The following is a 19,643-nucleotide window of genomic DNA, read 5'->3' as shown; positions in this document are numbered from 1 at the left end:
TATATTTGAGGCAAGGTCTGTCCTGGACTAACAGTAGATCAGGCTGGCTCAGAGATCCACTGCCTCTACCTCCTGTGATTAAAGGCGTGCACCACCACTCCCAGCCAATTTTATAACATTCTTTCATGCTCTCAAGACCTGCTGTTATTAAAGTCAAGGAAAAGTCATAACTGGAGTAAGCATCTCAAATATTTTAAGGTTTTCCTAAAGCAATTCTTGTTTGTTGGCAGTGCTGGAGCTCAAACCCATGAGGCAGACATTCTCCCACCGAGCTACATTCCCAGCCCCCAGTGACTTTATATTGCTTACAAGTGACCTGTCTCTGACAGGATCTCATTATGCAGCCATGACTAGTCTGGAACTTGCTGTATAGACCAGGCTGGCCTGGAACTCAGATTGACCTGCTGGTGCAGAGTTAAAGTGTTGGTGTAAGGTTAAAGATGGGAGCCACTGGCCTGTTGTATGTATCTCTTCTCTTAGGAAAGATCCCACAGGAGGAATGAAATCCCTGACTGGGATTTTTTTGTTGTTTTTTTGAGACATGGATTTTCTGTGTAGACCTAGTTGTCCTGGAACTCACTCTGTATCCCAGGCTGGCCTTGAACTCAGAGATCTGCTTGCCTCTGCCTCCTGAGTGCTGGGATTAAGCACTACTGCCTGGCTGGATTCTTAATTTTTATCTTGAAACAAGCTCCAGTGGTCATTGTGCTGGGGAGGGGTGAGACAGGTGGACCCCTGGTGCTCACCGTACAGCAGCCAGTCTAACTAAAGGCTAGCAAGCTTTAGGCTCTGCCGGATACCTTGTTTCGTGGAAACACTGTGAAGAGGGATAGAGGATGCCAAATGTTTTCCTGAGGCCTCTGCAAATTCCCATGCACACACATACACTTCAAGAGAAGTAATGAGCAGAGTTGAGGCTTAAGTCTCAGAGTAACTTTGGTGGCCCTACCAAACCAGGAGCTGTTACAAATTCCAAAGTATATTTTCTTTAAAAAGAAGCTGGGGCCAGGAGATAATTTTAGAGTTTCACATCTATATCAAGTGTGAGTTAAAAAGTCCGAGTACTGGGGAAATGGCTCAGTCAGTGATGTGCCTGCTATGTGGACCCGAGTTTGATTCTCAGAGCCCACACCAGTTGGTGGTGGTGTCTGAATGCTGTATCACTGGGCTTGACAGCCAGCTAGCTTAGCTACTCAGCTAGCTTTAGGCAGTGGGAAACTCTGCCTCAAACATGGTGGATAAGACAAAGGTTTACCTCTGGCTTGCTCTCATGCACACACATGTATAGTGTATGTATACACAAAAAAGTATAAGAAAGTATAAGTGCTATAAAGGCTTTTTCCATGGACCTTCTTTATATTGAAAGAAAACAACTTAAACTTGAGGTGATTTGATGCTGAAGTGGAGTGGTTAACTAAATGTGTAAAATGACTCATGGTAGCTTTCTAGCACTTACAGACTACCCTGCTGATTGTAAGAAGTATAGAACATTATTTAAGCAGTTACTAGAGATATCCATCAAAAATAGCATTTTTAGAATGTTCTTTCTGTGTGAATTAGTCCACTAGCCTTTTGCCCTGCAGAGAAGCTTCTAGTTTAGCCTGAATTTGTAATATTATGCTCCATATTAGGACAACTTTTAAGTCAGATTTTATCTTCCCTAGGAATGCCCAGAAAGAGGATCGTGTCCCAGTGCTTGAGGAATATAAGGAGTACAAGAAAATTAAAGCCAAGCTTAGACTTCTTGAAGTTCTTATCAGCAAACAAGACTCTTCAAAATCCATATAAAATATGTTCCCTGAAAAGTGACATCATAAAGTCAGTTGTGTTCCTTGAAGTTCCTCATGTGTACTTGGCTCACACTGAGTTCACCCTGTCAGGCACTCAGAGACCCTTTTGTACTTGTTTGTGGTTTAGTAGGAAGGAAGGCCGTTCCTCAGACCACGGTTTACTAAGACGCTCCACACTTAGCAAACATGCAGACCCCTCCATTGTTTACTACAGACACATCTGTTAGCAAAAGACAAGAATTTTATTCTTTTCACTTCAAGAACTTTGGAAATACAGAGCTTTTTTGTTGTTTACTGTTTTGTTTTTCCTTTTCATTACTGAAGAAAATTGAGAGGAAAATCTTCACACTGAGTTCTTCGGTTGCCTTTTTCTTACAGAATGACTGAAAATGTAAAAGAAAAGCCTATAAACGTGACATATGCAACTGTATTTTGTTTTTCCTAGAAAACCAACCTGAATTTTCAAATCATAGTGTGGAACACCTTTCTGTGTAATTCCCAGAGTGACACCCACCTGCACAGATAGTACTTAGCCAGAATTTGCAAATCCGTGGTCCTACCTGAACGAAGATAACAGTGGGTAGACCACAGAGCAGCCTTGCTTAGTCATTTGAAACATTACACACATCACTCACAGAGCTGAATCACATCCCATGCTGCCTACAGGACTTCAGTTACTGTCTACCAGCAATGATGTGACTTGTCTGGATCAGATCCTGCGCTGTCCCCCACCCACCTCCAGATAATGTGAGAAAATAGCTGTGCCAGTATGGAGGGAGGGACTTGGATGGTGCTCCGGTTTGTGTATTTCATTCATCACATGGCCTCAGTCGGCACAAGAATGATGACACTCAAGTAAATCTGTTCTTTACAAGGGCTATACCACTGCAGCTTTACATGTCCATTCAGGGGGCTGCCTTCCTCTCTAAAATGACCACCTCTCACCCAGGCGCTTGCTGTCTGAAGCAGCCACTTAGAGGATGTGTAGTGGTACACCACTTAGAGGATGTGTAGTGGTACAACACTTACAGGATGTGTAGTGGTACACCACTTAGAGGATGTATAGTGGTACACCCCTTTCCATAGACTCTTAGCATTTCTTTTCCTTTGGCTTTGCATGGCTTTTCTTCAGGTAATCTGCTAATCATTTTTTACGGAATAATAACTTCTTGTGTTAATGCAACAGATGTGGGTCAGGCTTAATCTAAGTGGATTACCCCCTCCCCCCTGCCCCCGTGCTTTTTTCAATTGATAAATGTCTCACTTTGCCCATGCTTTGCATGTAATGACTCATGCATGATTTTCTTAATATTAATAGTTTTTCATACAAATGGAATTTCACAACATCTTTAATAAGGTGAGGAAAGCATGAACCTCCAACTTCTGGCACTATTATTACACAGTAAGAATGTGAGGTAGCTTCATAATAAATAGTGTCTCTAGTACTTCACATTTCACTTGTGTGTGCAATGCCTTTTCTGGGGGAGAGGGAAAAGTCCAGCGGTAGTGAATGTGTAGTGGAAGTTTTTTTTTCTTAAAAAAGCACTAAGTCATCCAGCCTTGTTTGTGTTGTTCCTTTTGATATTGCTAGGTCATTCATAATGTATTTTTAGGAAAGTAATTAAGAATGCCAAAAAATGTATCATTTGATTTTAACCCATCATGTGGTGTACTTTTTAGTTTCTTTTGGTCCAGACAGGATTGCTACATGTAATTTTATGTGCACTGTATATTTTTATGAATGTTTTATTTTGTATACCACATGCAAAAATGTCCATGTGCACTATTTAAATGTTTTAAATAATATATTCCTTCTCTATAACGCTAAATCTATTTGAGTACAATATTTTTCTAAGTCTGTAGCCTGACTGGTCTCACTGACTGGTTTTCATTACAGCTGCGTCATGATTGGTCATTGGGTGTTAGTTGTGGCTGAGGAGTGCGGTGGTGACACACTCGTGTGTGCTGTCGCTGACTCGTGGTTTAGCAGTGGTCATAGAATTAGGCACCTGCGAGAGTTCTACTTTGGTACAAATAAAAATTATATCTATATAGAAGTGTTATATAGATATATGTATGTCCACCAGTATAATTACATTGCTGTGTTTGGCACTTCATTGTACAGACTTTTGTAATAAAAGAACTTTAATGTTCTAAGTCATTGTAATGTATGTTCGTTTTTCTAGGAGGTATTGTCTTAGGCTTATTTAAGTCACTACCCAGTGATGATGCAGACGACACAGTAAGGTTGCTCAGCAGTTTGGCCAGCATGTTCTGGGGGACGTCCACATACTGCTTCTTAGAGCTGTTTAGGGAGACTAGGCAGACTCCCTTCCAGAAGGGTGTCATGTATCTGGTCTTGAAATTGCTCTGTAGCCCAAGACTTTGAACTCCTGTTCCTCCTCTCTGCCTCCTAATGCCAGAATTAGTCATTTCTTGTTGCAGTGAATTACCATATTAAGAAAACTTGACCCTCCTTACTTTGAGGAAGATGGGTAGTTATTTTTAAATTCCTTTATTTTACTGGGCATGGTGTGGTATGCACCTGCCATCCCAACTACTCTAGAGGCCATGGCAGAAGGACCCCTTGAGCCCAGGAGTTCAAGGCCACCCTGGGTGACTTTTTTTTTCCCCCCCCAGGGTAGGATGGGGTACGACAGGGTTTCTCTGTGTAGCCCTGGCTGTGCTGGAACTTGTTCTGTAGACCAGGCTGACCTTGAACTCAGATCTGCCTGCTTCTGCCTCCCGAGTGCTGGAATTAAAGGCTTGTGCCATCACTGCCCAGCTTTTTTCTTTAAGTTTTGCTTTATTCATGTTTTAAATATATACATTGAGCATTAATGTGTAAGTTGAGTGCTATGGTTGAATGTGATGTTGCTTTGGCCCACAGAACAGAACATATGGCTCTTCTGGAGGGGCTTATGTAGCTTAGAAAAGTAATATTCCCCTCCAGTTTGTAAAATACCAGTCACAGTCATACACAACTTCCCAACAAGAAAGCTCTCAAAGGACCTGCATCTGTAATTTCCAAACAACTTTTTATGGCCTTAATATGCCATCTTCTTTATTTCTGGGAAACTTGAAATGCTGTCCTTTAGAAACTAGATGAATTCTGCATTTGAAGATGATAGTGAGCTGTAGTTAGCTGTAGTTGTTTTGTAGTTGACTTTTTGTAGGCATTTTGGAGTTTGTAGAATGGAGATTATTTTATGTATGTTGGTCATATATAATACTTTCCCAGAGTCTTATGACTTAGCTCTGGCCAAAGGAAGTGAGACCCTGGGACACGGTTGAGACCACCAACAGTTTATCTGTCTGCACCTCCCATCCAACTATTGGAGCTCTGCCCCCAGTTCTTAAACTCTGCCCCATGACAAGAAGCATTAACTTTACTTCCCTTTTATACTCCCAGAATTTAATAACAAATCTTGTAATAAAAATCCTGTGAGTATACCCATGTGCATATTACAGGAAGTAGTTAGTGAACTTGTGGATTGTACAAGGGGCTCCATTCCGATTGATGGAAATCATCCTGTTAGAACTGGTTGCTGCTTTAGTGCCTTTAAAATGCGTCTCTGCTGGAGCTGGAGCTCAGTGCCTCCCTCACACTTGCAGGGCTCTGTACCCTGTCCCCAGCACAGCGAAAGAACAGCGAAGTAGCCAGAGATGGTGACATTGTAGGAGAGAATACAGTAAGTACCTAACAGTCTGTGCCAGAGCACTGGGCTCAGCGGGGTCTCACCTCCACTATTACTGTTGTAGCTTTCTCATCACTTGGTTTAGTTTCGAGCTGATGTAGTGCAGTTCCTTCTCCAGCTCCACAGCATATAAAAAGAGTCTAGGAGAGAGTTTAGTTAGAGATATGCATGGTCGTTCTGTGCAGTAGACAGTAGCTTATTAATGCCTGTTGGGATGTGCTTTGACGGGGAGCTAGGATGACAAGCTCCTGATGACATTTTCCAGGGCAGTGATCTGCAGTACTGATGGGAAGCTGGGAGAACAGGCCTGCTGCGCCCTTTCATCTAGAGGTGGAACATCTGCCTCACCTTTTCAAATGTGTATGCTTTACCTGCATGTATGTATTATGTCTGCACCATATGCATGCCCAGTACATATGCTCTCCTGGGATTGGAATTCGAATGTGAGCTGCCATGTGGCTCTTGGGGAAGAGCAGCCTGTGCTCCTAACCACTGAGCCAGCTCGCCAGTGTGCTGGTCTCACTGTCTAAGCAAATGGAGTTGTGTGCTTTAATTTTGGAGCTGCAGAGAATGAAAGAATTAGGTATAGCAATGTGGTTCTGGCTCAATAAAAGAACATATATAACATGCATATCTTGGTGTCCCAGGTACCATACACAGTTGGTACATGTTGGTGCATGGAGCAAATGCTTACTCTCGAAATTCTTGCTGAGTGACAGGCTGGTAGTCATCTTGAATTTCTGTAGAATAATACTTTTTTTCAAGCCTCTCCTTCCACGCTTTCATCTGCTCTGCCCCTTCGATCTCCTGTCAATTTAGAGGACAAGTACAGGCGGGAGTCTGTATGTGTCCAAGACTCCCAAGTAGACTACTAAAGATCACAGGCTTCCAACTGTAGATGTAACCAACCGTCTTATTAAATAAGAAACACAGAACCAATGCAAAGAAGAAAGCCAAGAGGTCAGAGCTAAGAGCTAAAACCTTACCCTTCCTCCTGCAGTGGTCCTACCTCTCCGAAAGAAAGCTACTTCCTGTGTTAAAGTCTTTATATAGACTTTCTGTTCTGCCTTCTCATTGGTCGTAAACCCAACCACATGACCGCCTCGTCACTGCCTGTCTGTATAGACTTCCAGGTCTTCTATGGTTGGTATTGAGATTAAAGGCATGTGTATCCAATGCTGGCTGTATCCCTGAACACACAGAGATCTACCTAGCTATGTCTACCAAGTGCTGGGATTACAAGCGTACGCCACCACCGCCCGGCTTTCCTATGGCTTGCTAATAGCTCTGACCCCGGGCAACTTTATTAACATACAAATAACATTTTAATACAAATAAAATATCACCATATCCAACGGCCTGGTGCTTGGGTGTCTGCGTCAGCAAAGTCACCACACAAGCCTGGGCTGTGAGATGTGCAGCACAGATGTTAGGGTTCGGGTCTCATCTACTGACTTCATTCTGCTGGCTCTTCCTTTTGCATCTGAGTCTCTTTCTGGTTTTAATTCATCTGTCAAGGCTAATATTCTTTTGTCCATCTTCCTCCTTCAGTGCTGAGTGTTGAGCCCAGGGTCTCCTGCATGCTCTGCACGTGCTACACCCCACCCCCTTAAAGTGTACTTGAGAGTGTATCTCTGCCCGCCCTGCCAGCAGCTTTTCTGCCAGACTTGCACAGATGTGACCCTTTAAATAATCCTTGCCTCGGTTAATGGCCTGTGTACCAGTGCCATGTACCACAACACAAGTCTCTCACTAGAAAACGTATTACTGACCTTCTGACCTAAAGAGTCCTTCCTATGAACTGTTCTTACCAGCACTGACTTTCAGGTACACTATTACCTTCAGTGTGTGTGGTACACATGCAGTGGTGCATGTTGGGATAACTTGCAGGGCCACGTGGGTCATCAGGCTTGATAGCAGGTAATATCTGCTGAGCCATCTCTCCCTACCTCATTTTTTTCAGCTTTAGGGTGGAAATAAATGAAATGTGTATGGTAATAGGAACAGCCCTAGGGAAGGAGAAAGGGGTATACCCAGGTGTGAGTCAAAAGTGTTCTTGTAAGCCAGGTGTGGTCGCACGCACTTGACTGCTGGTATTACAAGAGGCTACAGCACCCTGGGCTGCATAGCAAGAATCTCGAACGGAGCTAGGGTAAAGCTAGCTCAGTGAGCACTCAGGAAGGCATGAGGGCTTGTTCAGATCTCCAGCAGCCAGGTCACAAGCTATGCTGTGACATCATATCTCTGTAATCAGCCCTGTGGGGGCCGAGACGAGCTTGCTGGCCAGCTAGTCCAGACCAACGAGTAAGCTCCAGGTTCAGTGAAACTGTCTCAAGCGAGGAAATCCGAGGTGCTGGCTTTGTCCTCCATCTGCACACCTGAACACGTGCCCCCTCGCACACCCACAAAAGGAATGTAGAAAAGAAGGACACTGCAGACTAGGGCAACTTCCTGTGAATTTACTAAGTGCATTTAGCCCAGAAGTGACTGCAAGGCAGCCGAGTAGATCCTGTGGAGTGCTTCTGATCACCTCCAGTATGGTCCCTGACCGGAAACTTGCCAGCTGCAGCTCCTGGGCTTGCGCACTAGTACTGTTATGCACTAGTACTAAATGACCAGGCTGCTCACACTGTGGGTGCAAATACACACGTAATCTTTTTACAGTGCTGGCTGGGGTGGTGCACACTTGTTTCATTTCAGGGCTGGGGATGAAGACACAGAAGGACCTTTGGAGCTTACTGGCAAGCAGTCTAGTCTACTTGGTGAGCTCAGGCCGATGAGAGACCCTGTGTTAAAGGGGTGGATGGCCTTCCAGAGATAACATCTCTGGTCTGTGCATGTATTCATCCACACACGAACATACCCACACATACATGCACAAAAAACATCCCGAGATTGGTCAAAATTGGCATGGGTCTTTTTAATAGAAATGATCTATTAACTAAAATTCTAGAAAGAGATCTCCAGTATTCTTTAAGCAGCTTGCAGTGCCCTGTCATAAATGAGAAAGGCTCCTGATTCTGAGAGGTGTGTTGGAGGTGACAACTGTTAGTGTAAATTATTTCTATTAATCAGAACTAATAAAGCTATCACCTGTGTTTAGAAAAATCAATTAAAATCTTACGGTTTCAGCCGGGTGGTGGTGGCACACGCCTTTAATCCCAGCACTCGGGAAGCAGAGCCAGGTGGATCTCTGAGTTCGAGGCCAGCCTGGTCTACAGAGCGAGATCCAGGACAGGAACCAAAACTACACAGAGAAACCCTGTCTTGAAAAACAAACAAAAATTCTTACGGTTTCACTAAAGCCTTCTTTTCTGGCTTGATGGGCCAAATCTCCGGTGGTTTTCCTCCTGTAAATGCAAAATAAGCATGAAAGTAAGAAAAGGCAGTGAACCATGAGCAGTGAGGTCCACAGCAAGGAGCTGGACTGTCTCCTTTCTCATGACAAATGCTGCTCATTAAGAAAATTCTTTGGGACTAGCTGTAAAATAATTCACTTTCTCTCCATTAGTAAACGTAGGCATCCTGTTAAGCACAAGTCCTGTTCCTAAGTGTCTGTAAATGTTTTTGATTGTTGAAATGAGCTGTGTACTGCATGCGGACTAAAGTTGCCTTATACTTGTGCAAGGGACTTTCCTGTCTTCCTGTCAGCCTTCCCAAGTGACAAAATATGGGCTGGGCTCTGTTTTCAATGGTGCCAGCCGGATCCAGGGCCTCTGACATGTCCAGAGCCTCACAGGCGGGCACGTCTTCTGCCACTGGACGACTTCTCAGTAGTCCATATTGATTTTAACGGAGAGTTTCCCCCGCAGAAATCAGAAGGCTTACTGGATGTCAGAAAGAATGTGTTTCAACCTTATCTCATTGTTTCTCCTGTAATCAGGTAGATGTTCCTACTTTAACCTCAGTTTAACTTAGGCCTTCTTGACTTCATCATGATGCAGAAGCAGAAACCAGACTTTAAAATTTGGATTTCGGTCATCTCCCAGGGGGGCAATATGTGGTGAGATACTCAATATTCTGTGCAGGGGGCAGAGCTCTCTGTCAGCCACGGACATGGTCATGGGGGGAGCAATCACACTCTACAGTTTGCTGTGTTGCTAGTGAATTTTAGAGATACAAAGCCAATACATTACACGACACAATACATAACTATCAAAGAGGGATTCTGTTAGCCGATACTGCCCCACAGAAGACTGATGTTAGTATTTTGAGCATCTTTAATATATGCAGGCTAGGCTAGGACGCTTTGGTAGGTTAGAGATGCTGAATGCGGTTTTCAACCTAATAATTTCACAGGCATGTAACCCCACCCCACATTGAACATCTATGTGGTGCTTTGAGAATGTCACCACAGGCTTACACATATGAATGTGGGTCCCCAGTTGGTGGAACTGTTGGGAAGGATTCAGTGTGGTCTTGGAGGAGGTGTGTCACTTGGGGTAGGCTTTGAGGTTTTAAAAGCTCACATCATTCCTAGTCCGCGCTCTGCCTGGTGCTTGTGGATCAGATGTGAGCTCTCAGCCACCTGCCCCAGTGCCAGGCTCGGCTGCCTGCCTGCTGCCATGCTCCCTGCCATGAGGGCCATGGCCTCACCTCTGCAATGGAAAGCCTCAGTCTTTCCTCTGAAAGTTGCTTCATTTGTGACCCTTCACAGCCACAGGAACGTGACCAAGACATTTTGTGTGGAACTTGAAAGTGATTAAAAAAAAAAAAAATTCAACGTCTTACATTTTCTTGTCTTCACTGTCTGGGGCTTTCTTCAGTCGGAGTTTCTCGAGAACATTAAGGTAACTCTGGGTTAATTAAAAAGAGTTTAAAATTCATCAGAAATTATTTCCCATATTCTTCACCTTCAGTCAAGACACATGAACTATGACGTATTGGTTGTAGGAACTCCTGCCTAAAAAGATGTCTGGCACAGTGCCGTGATCCTTTCACCGTGCCCTTGTGAAAGCAAAGGGTGCTCTCAGGGACATCACTGGGATGTGACGCCAAAGTCTTAGAAATATCAACACGGTGGGGATGGGTGGGGACGGGAATAGGAGGGGTCAGGTGGGGGGAGGATGGAGGGAGAGACAGTTGGAATCTGGAGGGCAAGATAGAAAGCTAGTGCAATGGAAAACCCCAGGAATCTACAAGGGTGACCCTAGCTAAGACTCCTAGTATTGGGGGATCTGGAGCCAGAATTGGCCATCTTCTGTAACCAGGCAAGGCTTCCAGTGCAGGGACTAGGACACCAACCCAGCCACAAACCCTTCGACCTACAATTTGTCCTGTCTGCAAGATGTGCTGGGGTCAAGATGGTGCAGAAATTGTGGGAGTGGCCAACCAATGACTGGTCCAGCTGGAGACCCATGCCATGAGAGGAAACCCACCCCGACACTGCCTGGAGGGCCAGGCCCCAGAGACTAGACAGCCCAGAGACCTAGGATAGAACCAAACACAATCAACGAAAAGAAATGAATGAAATGATTCCTAATGATACTCTGCCATACTCAGACAGGAGCCTAGCATAATTATCATCAGAGAGGCTTCATCCAGCAACTGATGGAAACAGATGCAGAGACCCAGAGCCAAACATTAGGTGGAACTTGGGAGATCCTTCGGAAGAGGGGAAGGAAGGATGGTAGGAGCCAGGGGGGTCAACAAAACACAAAATCAACTAACCAGGGCTTATTGGGGCTCATAGAAACTGAACCGACAATCAGGGAGCCTAGGCATGGGTCTTACCTAGGTCCTCTGCCTATAGGTTATGGTTGTGTAGCTTGGCCTTCTTGAGGGACTCTCAGCAGGGGCAGTCTCTGATTATTTGCCTGTTTGGGGGACCCTTTTCCTCCTACTGGGTTGCCTCATCCAGCCTTAACATGAGGGGACGCACCTAGCCTTACTGCAACTTGATGTAGTAAGCCATGTTTGGTTGATGGCCCTGGGAGGCCTGCCCTTTTCTAAAGGGAAAGGAGGAGGAGCAGATCTGGGGGAGAGGGGCAGTGGTGGGGGGGCACTGCAGTCAGGATATAATATATGAGAGGAGAATATAAAAACACTTAAAAATATTAATATAGGAGCTGGAGAGACGGCTCAGCAGTTAACCTGAGTTCTGTTCCCATCACCTGTCAGGCGGCTCCCAGTCACAACTCCAGCCTCAGGGATCCAAGGCCGCTGGTCTTAGTGGGCATCTAACACTCAATTGAAAAATCTTAAAAAAATGAAAGTGTTAAGATGGACTGCTTTAAGTATGTTAACACTTTTGCTGTGTACAACCAACATCAGCTCAAGATATCAAAGATAAAAACCCACAATTGAGCTGGCCATGGGGAGGTCATCTTAACAGTATTCTCTTACAGACAAGCTCCCAGACACCCCACAGGACCACAGCTACTGACCTCTGTGAAGTGCTCTTGGAACTGCCAAGGTGTACAAGCTGGTCAGGAGGAGAGCTGGCTACTTTTATGTCAATTTGGCATGAGCCAGAGTCATTTGAAAAGAGGGAGCCTCAGTTGAGAAAAGGCCCCTACTATATTGGAGTCTATGGGACATTTTCCTGATTAATGATTGATGGGGAGGGCCCGGCCTGCTGGGGGCAGTGCCATCCCTGGGCCCGTGGTCCTGGATGGCATAAGAAAGCAGGCTGAGTGTGCCAGTAAAAACATCATTCCTCCATGGCCCCCGCTTCATTCCTGCTCTGACTTCCCTGGATGACAGACTACAGACTGTAAGCAGAAATAACCATGTTCCCCTCCAAGTTTATTTTAGTCAGGGTGTTTTATCACAGCAATAAAAAACCATCACAAGGTAAGAGAGGAACTGAAAACGAGCTAGATGTCAAAAAGGACAGGGCAGGCTCTACTGTCCAGAGCAGGAAGGAAGCAGAGCTGTGAGGACGTTTCAGGGGTGGGAGGTGGTGTGAGCAGGAGGCAGAGAGAGAATGTGGGTTACACAGACAGTCCTCAGTTTAGCAGGACTCTGGAGGCACAGGTAGACTGCAGTTAGTTCAAGGCCAGTCCGGTCCACACAGCAAATTCCAGGCAGAGGTGCCTATAGTGAGATCATGCCTTGGAAAACCAAAAGCAAACAAGCAAAACCCAACCCAACCGATTAGCCGGGACTTACACTATAATATACAGAGGCAAGAAAAGTAGAAACTCTAGCTCCTGATAGTTGAAGGCAGGTTGGGACTGTGAGGGGTGCGGAAGGCTTGCGAGAGCCGAGTGAAGAATTTGGCCTTAGTTTGATAGGCCCAGATAATCTGCTAGATCCAAAGTGGAATGGCCTGGGGTCAGGCTAGAATGTGTAAGAGGATATTGGCGTATGGGGAAATGAAAGCCCTGATCTCTTGGTGGCAGAATTTAAAGGGTCCTCGAGATTCCACAAGTGTGAGATGTAGTGGGTAGCCATTCCAGCTTTGATCTGGAAGTTCCAACCCCCATTGAGGCTTCAGTAACTGTCATGCCTACAAGGCGGGGCCAAGAGAGGGCCTGAAGACCTGAGATCCGTATGCGCCACCTTCTCTTGATTCCTGGACCCTGGACGCTAGAGGTAGACCGAGCAGAGTTCTCCAGAGAACACCGCAGGACTGCACTACGTCTTCCCCAGACCCTGCAACCTACCCATCCCTTCATTTGTAAGTTACGCCACTAAATAAACCTCCCTTTTAACTACGTGGAGTGGCCTTAATAATTTCACCAATAGTGAGCAAGACCTGCATCTTCAGAGAGAAATTGCAAGCCCTACTATGGGACAAACTATCGGAAAGCCAACAGGACAGGAAGTCCAATGTTTGAGCCCGGAGAGACTGAATAATACTGCCGTGTACATGGGAAGGAGAGCAAGGAGCACGGAATACAAAAGCTGAGTTTGGTTGTGGAAATTTGCTAGTATCTAACTTGACAAACCTTTGGGAGCAACGAAATAGTTTCCATAGTTTATCACCTGACAGAGCTTTGTATTCAGTATTTGGAAGGTGGAACTCGGAGATGATTTTGGCTAAATTGTTGAAGCCAGAGGGGCTGGGGATGTAGCTCAGTTGATAAGAGTACTTAGCTTGCATGTATGGAACCAGGTTCCATGCAGAGCAACACATGGACATGGCAGTGCATGCCTGGAATCCTACCACCCAGGAGGTAGAGGCAGGAGGATCATATGATTATTCTTGGCTACATAGTGACTTTGAGGCAGCTTGTGAGACATGAAACCATTTCTCAACAAGACCTGGAGGGCATGTGTCTCGTGTCTCATGGAGGGTTTAAGTGATACAAAGTCCTTTAGAATTACATTTAGGCTGGGCAGTGGGGGCTCACACCTTTAATCCCAGCACTCAGGAGGCAGAGCCAGGCAGATCTCTGGGGGTTCGAGGCCAGCCTGGTCTACAGAGTGAGATCCAGGACAGGCACCAAAACTACACAGAGAAACCCTGTCTCGAAAACCAAACAAACAAACAAAGTAGAATTATATTTAGGAAAGTAAGCTAACTAACCTTCTTAATTATTTTACCAAGTTCAAAATCGGGTCTTCTTCCTATCGAATAGTCAGCCTTCACTTCAGAATAGGTGTCATTAATAATGGCCAGGAACATGTTCTGGGGACAAACAGTCGGATGATTTTTCAATAAAAATGTACTTAGAGGTGGGCATATATTTCGGTGTTAGAGTGCTTGTCTAGAATGTCCTGAGTTTGATCCCCAGCATCCCAACACACACACACACACACGCACGCACGGGTACTGCAGCAAATGCCTATAGTTTGGCTACTTGGGAAGCTGAGGAAGCGTCACGAGCCGTCCTCCGGCAAGGCCACACCACCTAAATCTCCCCGAATAGCACACTAGCAGGGACCAAGTGTGCAAGGCCACAACTCTGTGACTAGTCTGTGATGAAGACGAAGGGTGAGCCGTGCTTACCAGCAGTACAAAGAACACAAAGAAGATGAAGGTGATGAAGTAAATGGGCCCCAAGATCCAGTTGGCCTGCTGGATCCCAGCAAAGTTGAAGTCTCCGAGGACGATCCGAAACTGCGCAAATCTTCGATGGGAAGAAAGAAAACCATCAGAAAATGTTCCATCTCTTCATTTATACGCATGACAACTTGGGGTTGCTAATGTCTCCGGCTGCATAAGGCATATGCTCTTGACTTTCCTTTTCAGTGCTGAGGACTAAACCCAAGACCTCATGCCTGCTAGGTCAAGTGCTTTACACCGAGAGCCACAACCCAGCTCCTCCCCTCTGGCTGTAATTATGCTGCCACAGCATCCTTTTTTTTTTTTTTTTTTATTTATTTATTATGTATACAGTGTTCTGCCTGCATGTGTCCCTGCGCTCCAGAAGAGGGCGCCAGATCTTACTATAGATGGTTGTGAACCACCATGTGGGTGCTGGGAATTGAACTCAGGACCTCTGGAGGAATGGGCAGTGCCCTTCACCTCTAAGCCATCTCTCCAGCCCCTGCCACAGCATCCTAAAATCAGACAGAGCATGGTAGAGCTCCAATCCCAACACATGGGAGGTTGAGGCAGGAGATCAGGAGTTCAGGGTCAGCCTCCCTTATATCTCAGGTTTACGGTCTCTGTAGGCTACATGGCGCCCTCTCCCAAAGGGGGCGCTGTGCAGGTGGCTCAGCTGGGAAGGGGTCTGCCATGCAAGATGAGAACCTGAGCCTGGGTCCCAAGCATCTGGGTAACAGCTGAGCACGGAGGTGCACGTCTGTGATCCCAGTGCTGGGGGGGGGGGGGGGGGGGAGGGGGCGGGGGCAGAAATAGGTGGACTCGCCGGCTGCCAACCAGTGAGCTCCAGGTTCAGTGACAGACTGGACCTGGAGTCTCAGAAAACAAAACCGAGGGGTGGAGAGGTTTTAGCAGGTCAGGGTGCTTCCACCAAGCCTGAGAAAATAGACGCCCATGTCCTCTGACCTCTACATGCATATCCCCCCGCCCCCGCTCCCACAAAGTGGAGAGAGACCAAGGAAGCACCTGATGTCACACACCTGGCCTCCACCTGTACATCTGCCTGCACACACGTCTACACGTCCCACACAAATCATGTGCACAGCACACACGTACACACAAGGAGAAAAAAGGTGCTTCCATAGCTGGTGACGTAGTTGAGGGAATGGTGAGTGTCCTGTCCCTTTTCCTGTCCCCACACATACAGTGGAGCAGCACTGAGCCACAGAGGAGAGTGGAGTCCTGTCACAGGCAGGAAAGTGGACGGAAGAGGAGGACATCGTGTTAAAATAAGGCACAAACAGAAAACCAGCATGGCTTCTGTCTCATGGATGGGATCCACGAATAAAAGACGACCTGAAGTGGAAGAGGGGCCACCAGCCTGAAGGGGTAGAGGTGCTGTATGAGTACTTCCTGTTGCTGTCCAGGCGGAGGGGTCCACATTATCTCCCTCATACAGACAGAAGTTGTTCTATCTACTCAACAGGAGATAAACTCTACACCAGACTGGACATGGTGGCTTGTCCCTATAATTCTAACACTCAGAAGGCTAAGGCAGGGGCTTTGCTGTGAGCTTGAGGTCAGCCTGGGGGGTAGTGTCAGATCCTGTCTCAAAGACATAAAAAATGGATCATGTTTCTCTTTTCTTTCTGAACCACTGCCTCATGTTTACCAGTCTAGCTTCAAACCTGCTACGTAGCTAAGCATACCTTTGATCTCCCAGTTCCCGGGTCCACCTCCCCAGTGCTGGGGTTACCAGTGTGAGCCACCACACCAGGTACATGTGCTGCTGGGGACTGGACCTAGGGCTTTTTTGTGTGCCAGGCGAGCACTCTTATCAACTGTATCCATGAAATGTTTCATTTTTAAAGAAAAGTTTGGACATTTTTGTAAGGTTTGTTGTCTGTTCCTGATTGCTTTATACACATAGATCTGTTGTTTTTTTTTTATAGTGAGTCTACTAGATAGGCTGGCCTTGAACTTGTGATCCTCCAATCAATCTCTCTCTCTCTCTCTCTCTCTCTCTCTCTCTCTCTCTCTCTCTCTCTCTCTCTTAATTTTTCGATACAGGGTTTCTCTGGAACCCACTTTTTAGACCAGGCTGGCCTTGAACTCACAGAGATCATCTACTTCTGCCCCCCAAGTGCTGAGATTAAAGGTGTATGCCACCAATGCCTGGCTTCCCTTAGTCTCTTGAGACCTGTGACTATAGATGTGTGCCTCACACTTTCCTTTTATAAAGCTCTTTTTATGTGTTAAAAAATTTAGATGTTTTTGTCATTTTGAAACGGAGTCTTGCTATATAGCCCAGGTTGGCCTTGGCTCAAGTCCTTCTGCCTTTGCCTGCTGAGTGCTGGGTCACAGGCATGCACTGCCACAACTGTCAGAACGCTACTGTGAAGCACAGGATTGGCACATGAGCAGGAGCCGTTAACAGGGAAAGCAACATTCTAGAGATGCAGCCTCTGTGGGAAGCAGGGATCCCCTCTGCTCAGAGGGTAAATACTGTGGGAACACTGGGACCCACTTACATTACATAGTCTCCTTTCCGGGGAAAACTTATTTTTCTAATGACCTACCAGTGATTAAAAACAGGTACCACCACCTAGTTTGACTGTCCAGAGACAGACTTCATTTTGAGTATGATGGCTGTGTAGCCTTAAGTGAACTGTAGGGCCAAGCTTTAGAGGAACTGTTTATCACAGTGTTCTTCATCACTGTGGGTTCCCGGTGAGGAAACATAAAGACACCTGTACTAAGAGCTTACATGGAATTTTGAAAAGTGGAAAAGTCATCAACCTGTGACCCAAAAACCAGGAACCCCAGCTGGGCATACGCGGAGAATATAATAAAGAACATGATGGCGAACCCCACGATGTCCTTCATGCAGCGGGACAAGGTTGACGACAGCTGAGACATGGTCTCATTGAAGCTTATGAATTTTAATATCTGAAAGAGACAGAATACAAGAGTCAATATGTCCAAACAGAGCTGCTTAGAATCAGGAAACTTCATTTCAGAAGAATTCTTCAAGTAAAAGGAGACAATGGTAATCAAGGGTGTTTGAAGATGTCAGGGATCATTTAAAGGTCAAATTAATATTTTTATTACTGTTTTTGGATTCGTATAGATGGTTGTGGGGAGAGTATACCACAGAGTAAGGTACAAGTCAGAGGACAACTTGTGGGAATTGGTTCTCTTTCCCAGGGATTAAACTCAGGTCACCAAGCTTGGGCAAGTACCTTCACTTGGTACGCCAAATTGCTTTCAAAAAACACTTACTGCTGGGCGGTGGTGGCGCACGCCTTTAATCCCAGCACTCGGGAGGCAGAGGCAGGTGGATCTCTGTGAGTTTGAGGCCAGCCTGGTCTACAGAGTGAGTTCCAGGACAGCTAGGACTACACAGTGACAAGCAAAAAAAAAAAAAAAAAAAAAAAACAGAAGAAAAATTCACTTACTAGTGGGGATGCTCCCCCTCCTACAAGGTAAGAGTTTTACTGATACACGTATGCTACTGGATTATGTAATAAATGAGATCTAAATACCTTTATCCATGCAAAGAAGATAGTGATAGCAATGATGTCGTTATAGTAAATGTGCCAGTATGCGAGGAAATAGAAGTTCGGGTAACTTTCAGTGTTTTTCAACAGCCGTCCAAGTAAGAGAAAATTCTGCATGTTACAGTACGCATAGAAAGAGACAGCCAGGAAACACAGCTAAAGAGGAGACAACAAAGGTCAAATTGGAGACTATCTCTGTCTCTGAACTTCTCTCAGCCTTTGAAAAAACACATGAAAAAGTCCATTAAATGCTTAATGAAAAGACGGAAAGATAGGATATGGGCGTTCAAAATAATTTTGTGAAAAGTGCCTTATCAAGTCTTTTTTTTTTTTTTTTTTTTTTTTTTTGTATAAAACACAAGGGAGCCGGGCGGTGGTGGCGCACGCCTTTAATCCCAGCACTCGGGAGGCAGAGGCAGGCGGATGTCTGTGAGTTCGAGGCCAGCCTGGGCTACCAAGTGAGTCCCAGAAAAGGCGCAAAGCTACACAGAGAAACCCTGTCTCGAAAAACCAAAAAAACAAAAACAAAACCAAAAAAACAAAACACAAGGGAGACACCTGTCAATCAACACATCCTGTGACTACTCAGAAGGAGACTTGACCCACTTTGAGTCCGAGGACATACAAATGTCTCTCTCGGCAAGCCTCACTGCTGTTCTCTGTGCTTTTACCCTGAGCCGCTTTTAGAATTTCCTGGATCGTCTCCGGCCCCAATCACAGCACGATGAGGTAGCGGGCAGCTTGCTTAGCAGCCCCGTGATCAGTTTCGTGCTGTCCCTTCCCTTCGGGTGTGAGGTCACATTGTCTCCAGCTGTGGAAGCCTTAGTAAGTGGTGGGTGAATCCACTTCTACAGGACCATAGGCTGCAGCTGCAAGTGAGCGAGTGACCGGGTGACCGCAGGCTTTACTTGGAGATGAGGAAGCCCTTCAGGTGGAGGCAGGCGCCCACCCTCCCGCCTTCCAAGGGTCTGGATGTAGCCCACAGGAAACTGCAGCCCAGCTTGCCGAGTAGGACAGTATAGTGGGTATTTGTCCCACCCGTGACTTTGGAGTACCAGCCCCTAGGGCGTGGCCTTTTGGCTAGCTTAAGACTTGGGGAGCACAGGGTCCCTTCTCTCTCGCACTCTTGGAGGGTGGAGACCGAATCAGGCGGCATGAAGCAGCTGGGACCGGTTCTCAGTCTTCCAGGGCTCTGCGACTGAATTTGCCATATCCTGCATTAGTGAGTCGTTCCCCACAATGTAATCCTTTAATAAGTAGTTGCTTTCTCAGTAACCGTGGACTTTCTGCACTATACCCCAAGGTTATAGGGGGAAGGAACCCACTATGGGACGTCCCTGCCACTCTCCTTTGCAGCTTGCTCTTCCAGCTGTGGTCTTGGGTGACTTTTTCTCGGCTTGGCAGGGTGCTAGCCCATGCAGAACACAGCTATCACAGAAATGGAAGGTGCTCAACTTGCACTTAAAATAGAGTCACTACGGCTCATAAAAAGAAACACTACTTCCTGGCCATCCTCACCTGCCTGCCTGTCACTGTACGGTCTGAGTGAGGGCTTCTGCATCACCCTACCCAAAAGTGGAGTCTTTCACATGTGGAATACTAAAACAAACAAAACTTGCAATGGACATAAACAAACCTCCTTAGAATGCTGTACCGA

At 46.0% G+C, this 19,643-nt stretch overlaps 2 protein-coding genes across 11 annotated transcripts in view; one reads left to right on the top strand and one right to left on the bottom strand.

Annotated features, from left to right (window-relative positions):
* Fam13b (family with sequence similarity 13 member B) overlaps positions 1-3,947 on the top strand; it is a 65,425-nt gene extending 61,478 nt beyond the window's left edge. For all 8 annotated transcript variants that reach the window (XM_059245879.1, XM_059245883.1, XM_059245881.1 and 5 more), the window contains one exon: positions 1,665-3,947. In XM_059245879.1, coding sequence (XP_059101862.1) covers positions 1,665-1,788 — 124 coding nt within the window. In that variant the 3' untranslated portion in view covers positions 1,789-3,947. The remainder of the gene's footprint in view (positions 1-1,664) is intronic.
* Pkd2l2 (polycystin 2 like 2, transient receptor potential cation channel) overlaps positions 2,014-19,643 on the bottom strand; it is a 28,841-nt gene continuing 11,211 nt past the window's right edge. For 2 of the 3 annotated variants that reach the window (XM_059245884.1, XM_059245885.1), the window contains 9 exons: positions 17,972-18,142; positions 17,194-17,375; positions 14,388-14,508; positions 13,965-14,066; positions 10,220-10,284; positions 8,781-8,838; positions 6,183-6,295; positions 5,533-5,628; positions 2,014-2,173 (listed from right to left, as the gene is read on the bottom strand). In XM_059245884.1, the coding sequence (XP_059101867.1) occupies positions 5,541-5,628; positions 6,183-6,295; positions 8,781-8,838; positions 10,220-10,284; positions 13,965-14,066; positions 14,388-14,508; positions 17,194-17,375; positions 17,972-18,142 (900 nt within the window). In that variant the 3' untranslated portion in view covers positions 2,014-2,173; positions 5,533-5,540. The remainder of the gene's footprint in view (positions 2,174-5,532; positions 5,629-6,182; positions 6,296-8,780; positions 8,839-10,219; positions 10,285-13,964; positions 14,067-14,387; positions 14,509-17,193; positions 17,376-17,971; positions 18,143-19,643) is intronic. The other variant, XM_059245886.1, reaches the window with a different exon arrangement.

Source organism: Peromyscus eremicus, chromosome 19 (genome assembly GCF_949786415.1).
Source record: "Peromyscus eremicus chromosome 19, PerEre_H2_v1, whole genome shotgun sequence".
NCBI lineage: Eukaryota > Metazoa > Chordata > Mammalia > Rodentia > Cricetidae > Peromyscus > Peromyscus eremicus.
Note: the sequence above shows the minus strand (reverse complement) of the source record. Positions and strands in the feature narration are given on the sequence as shown.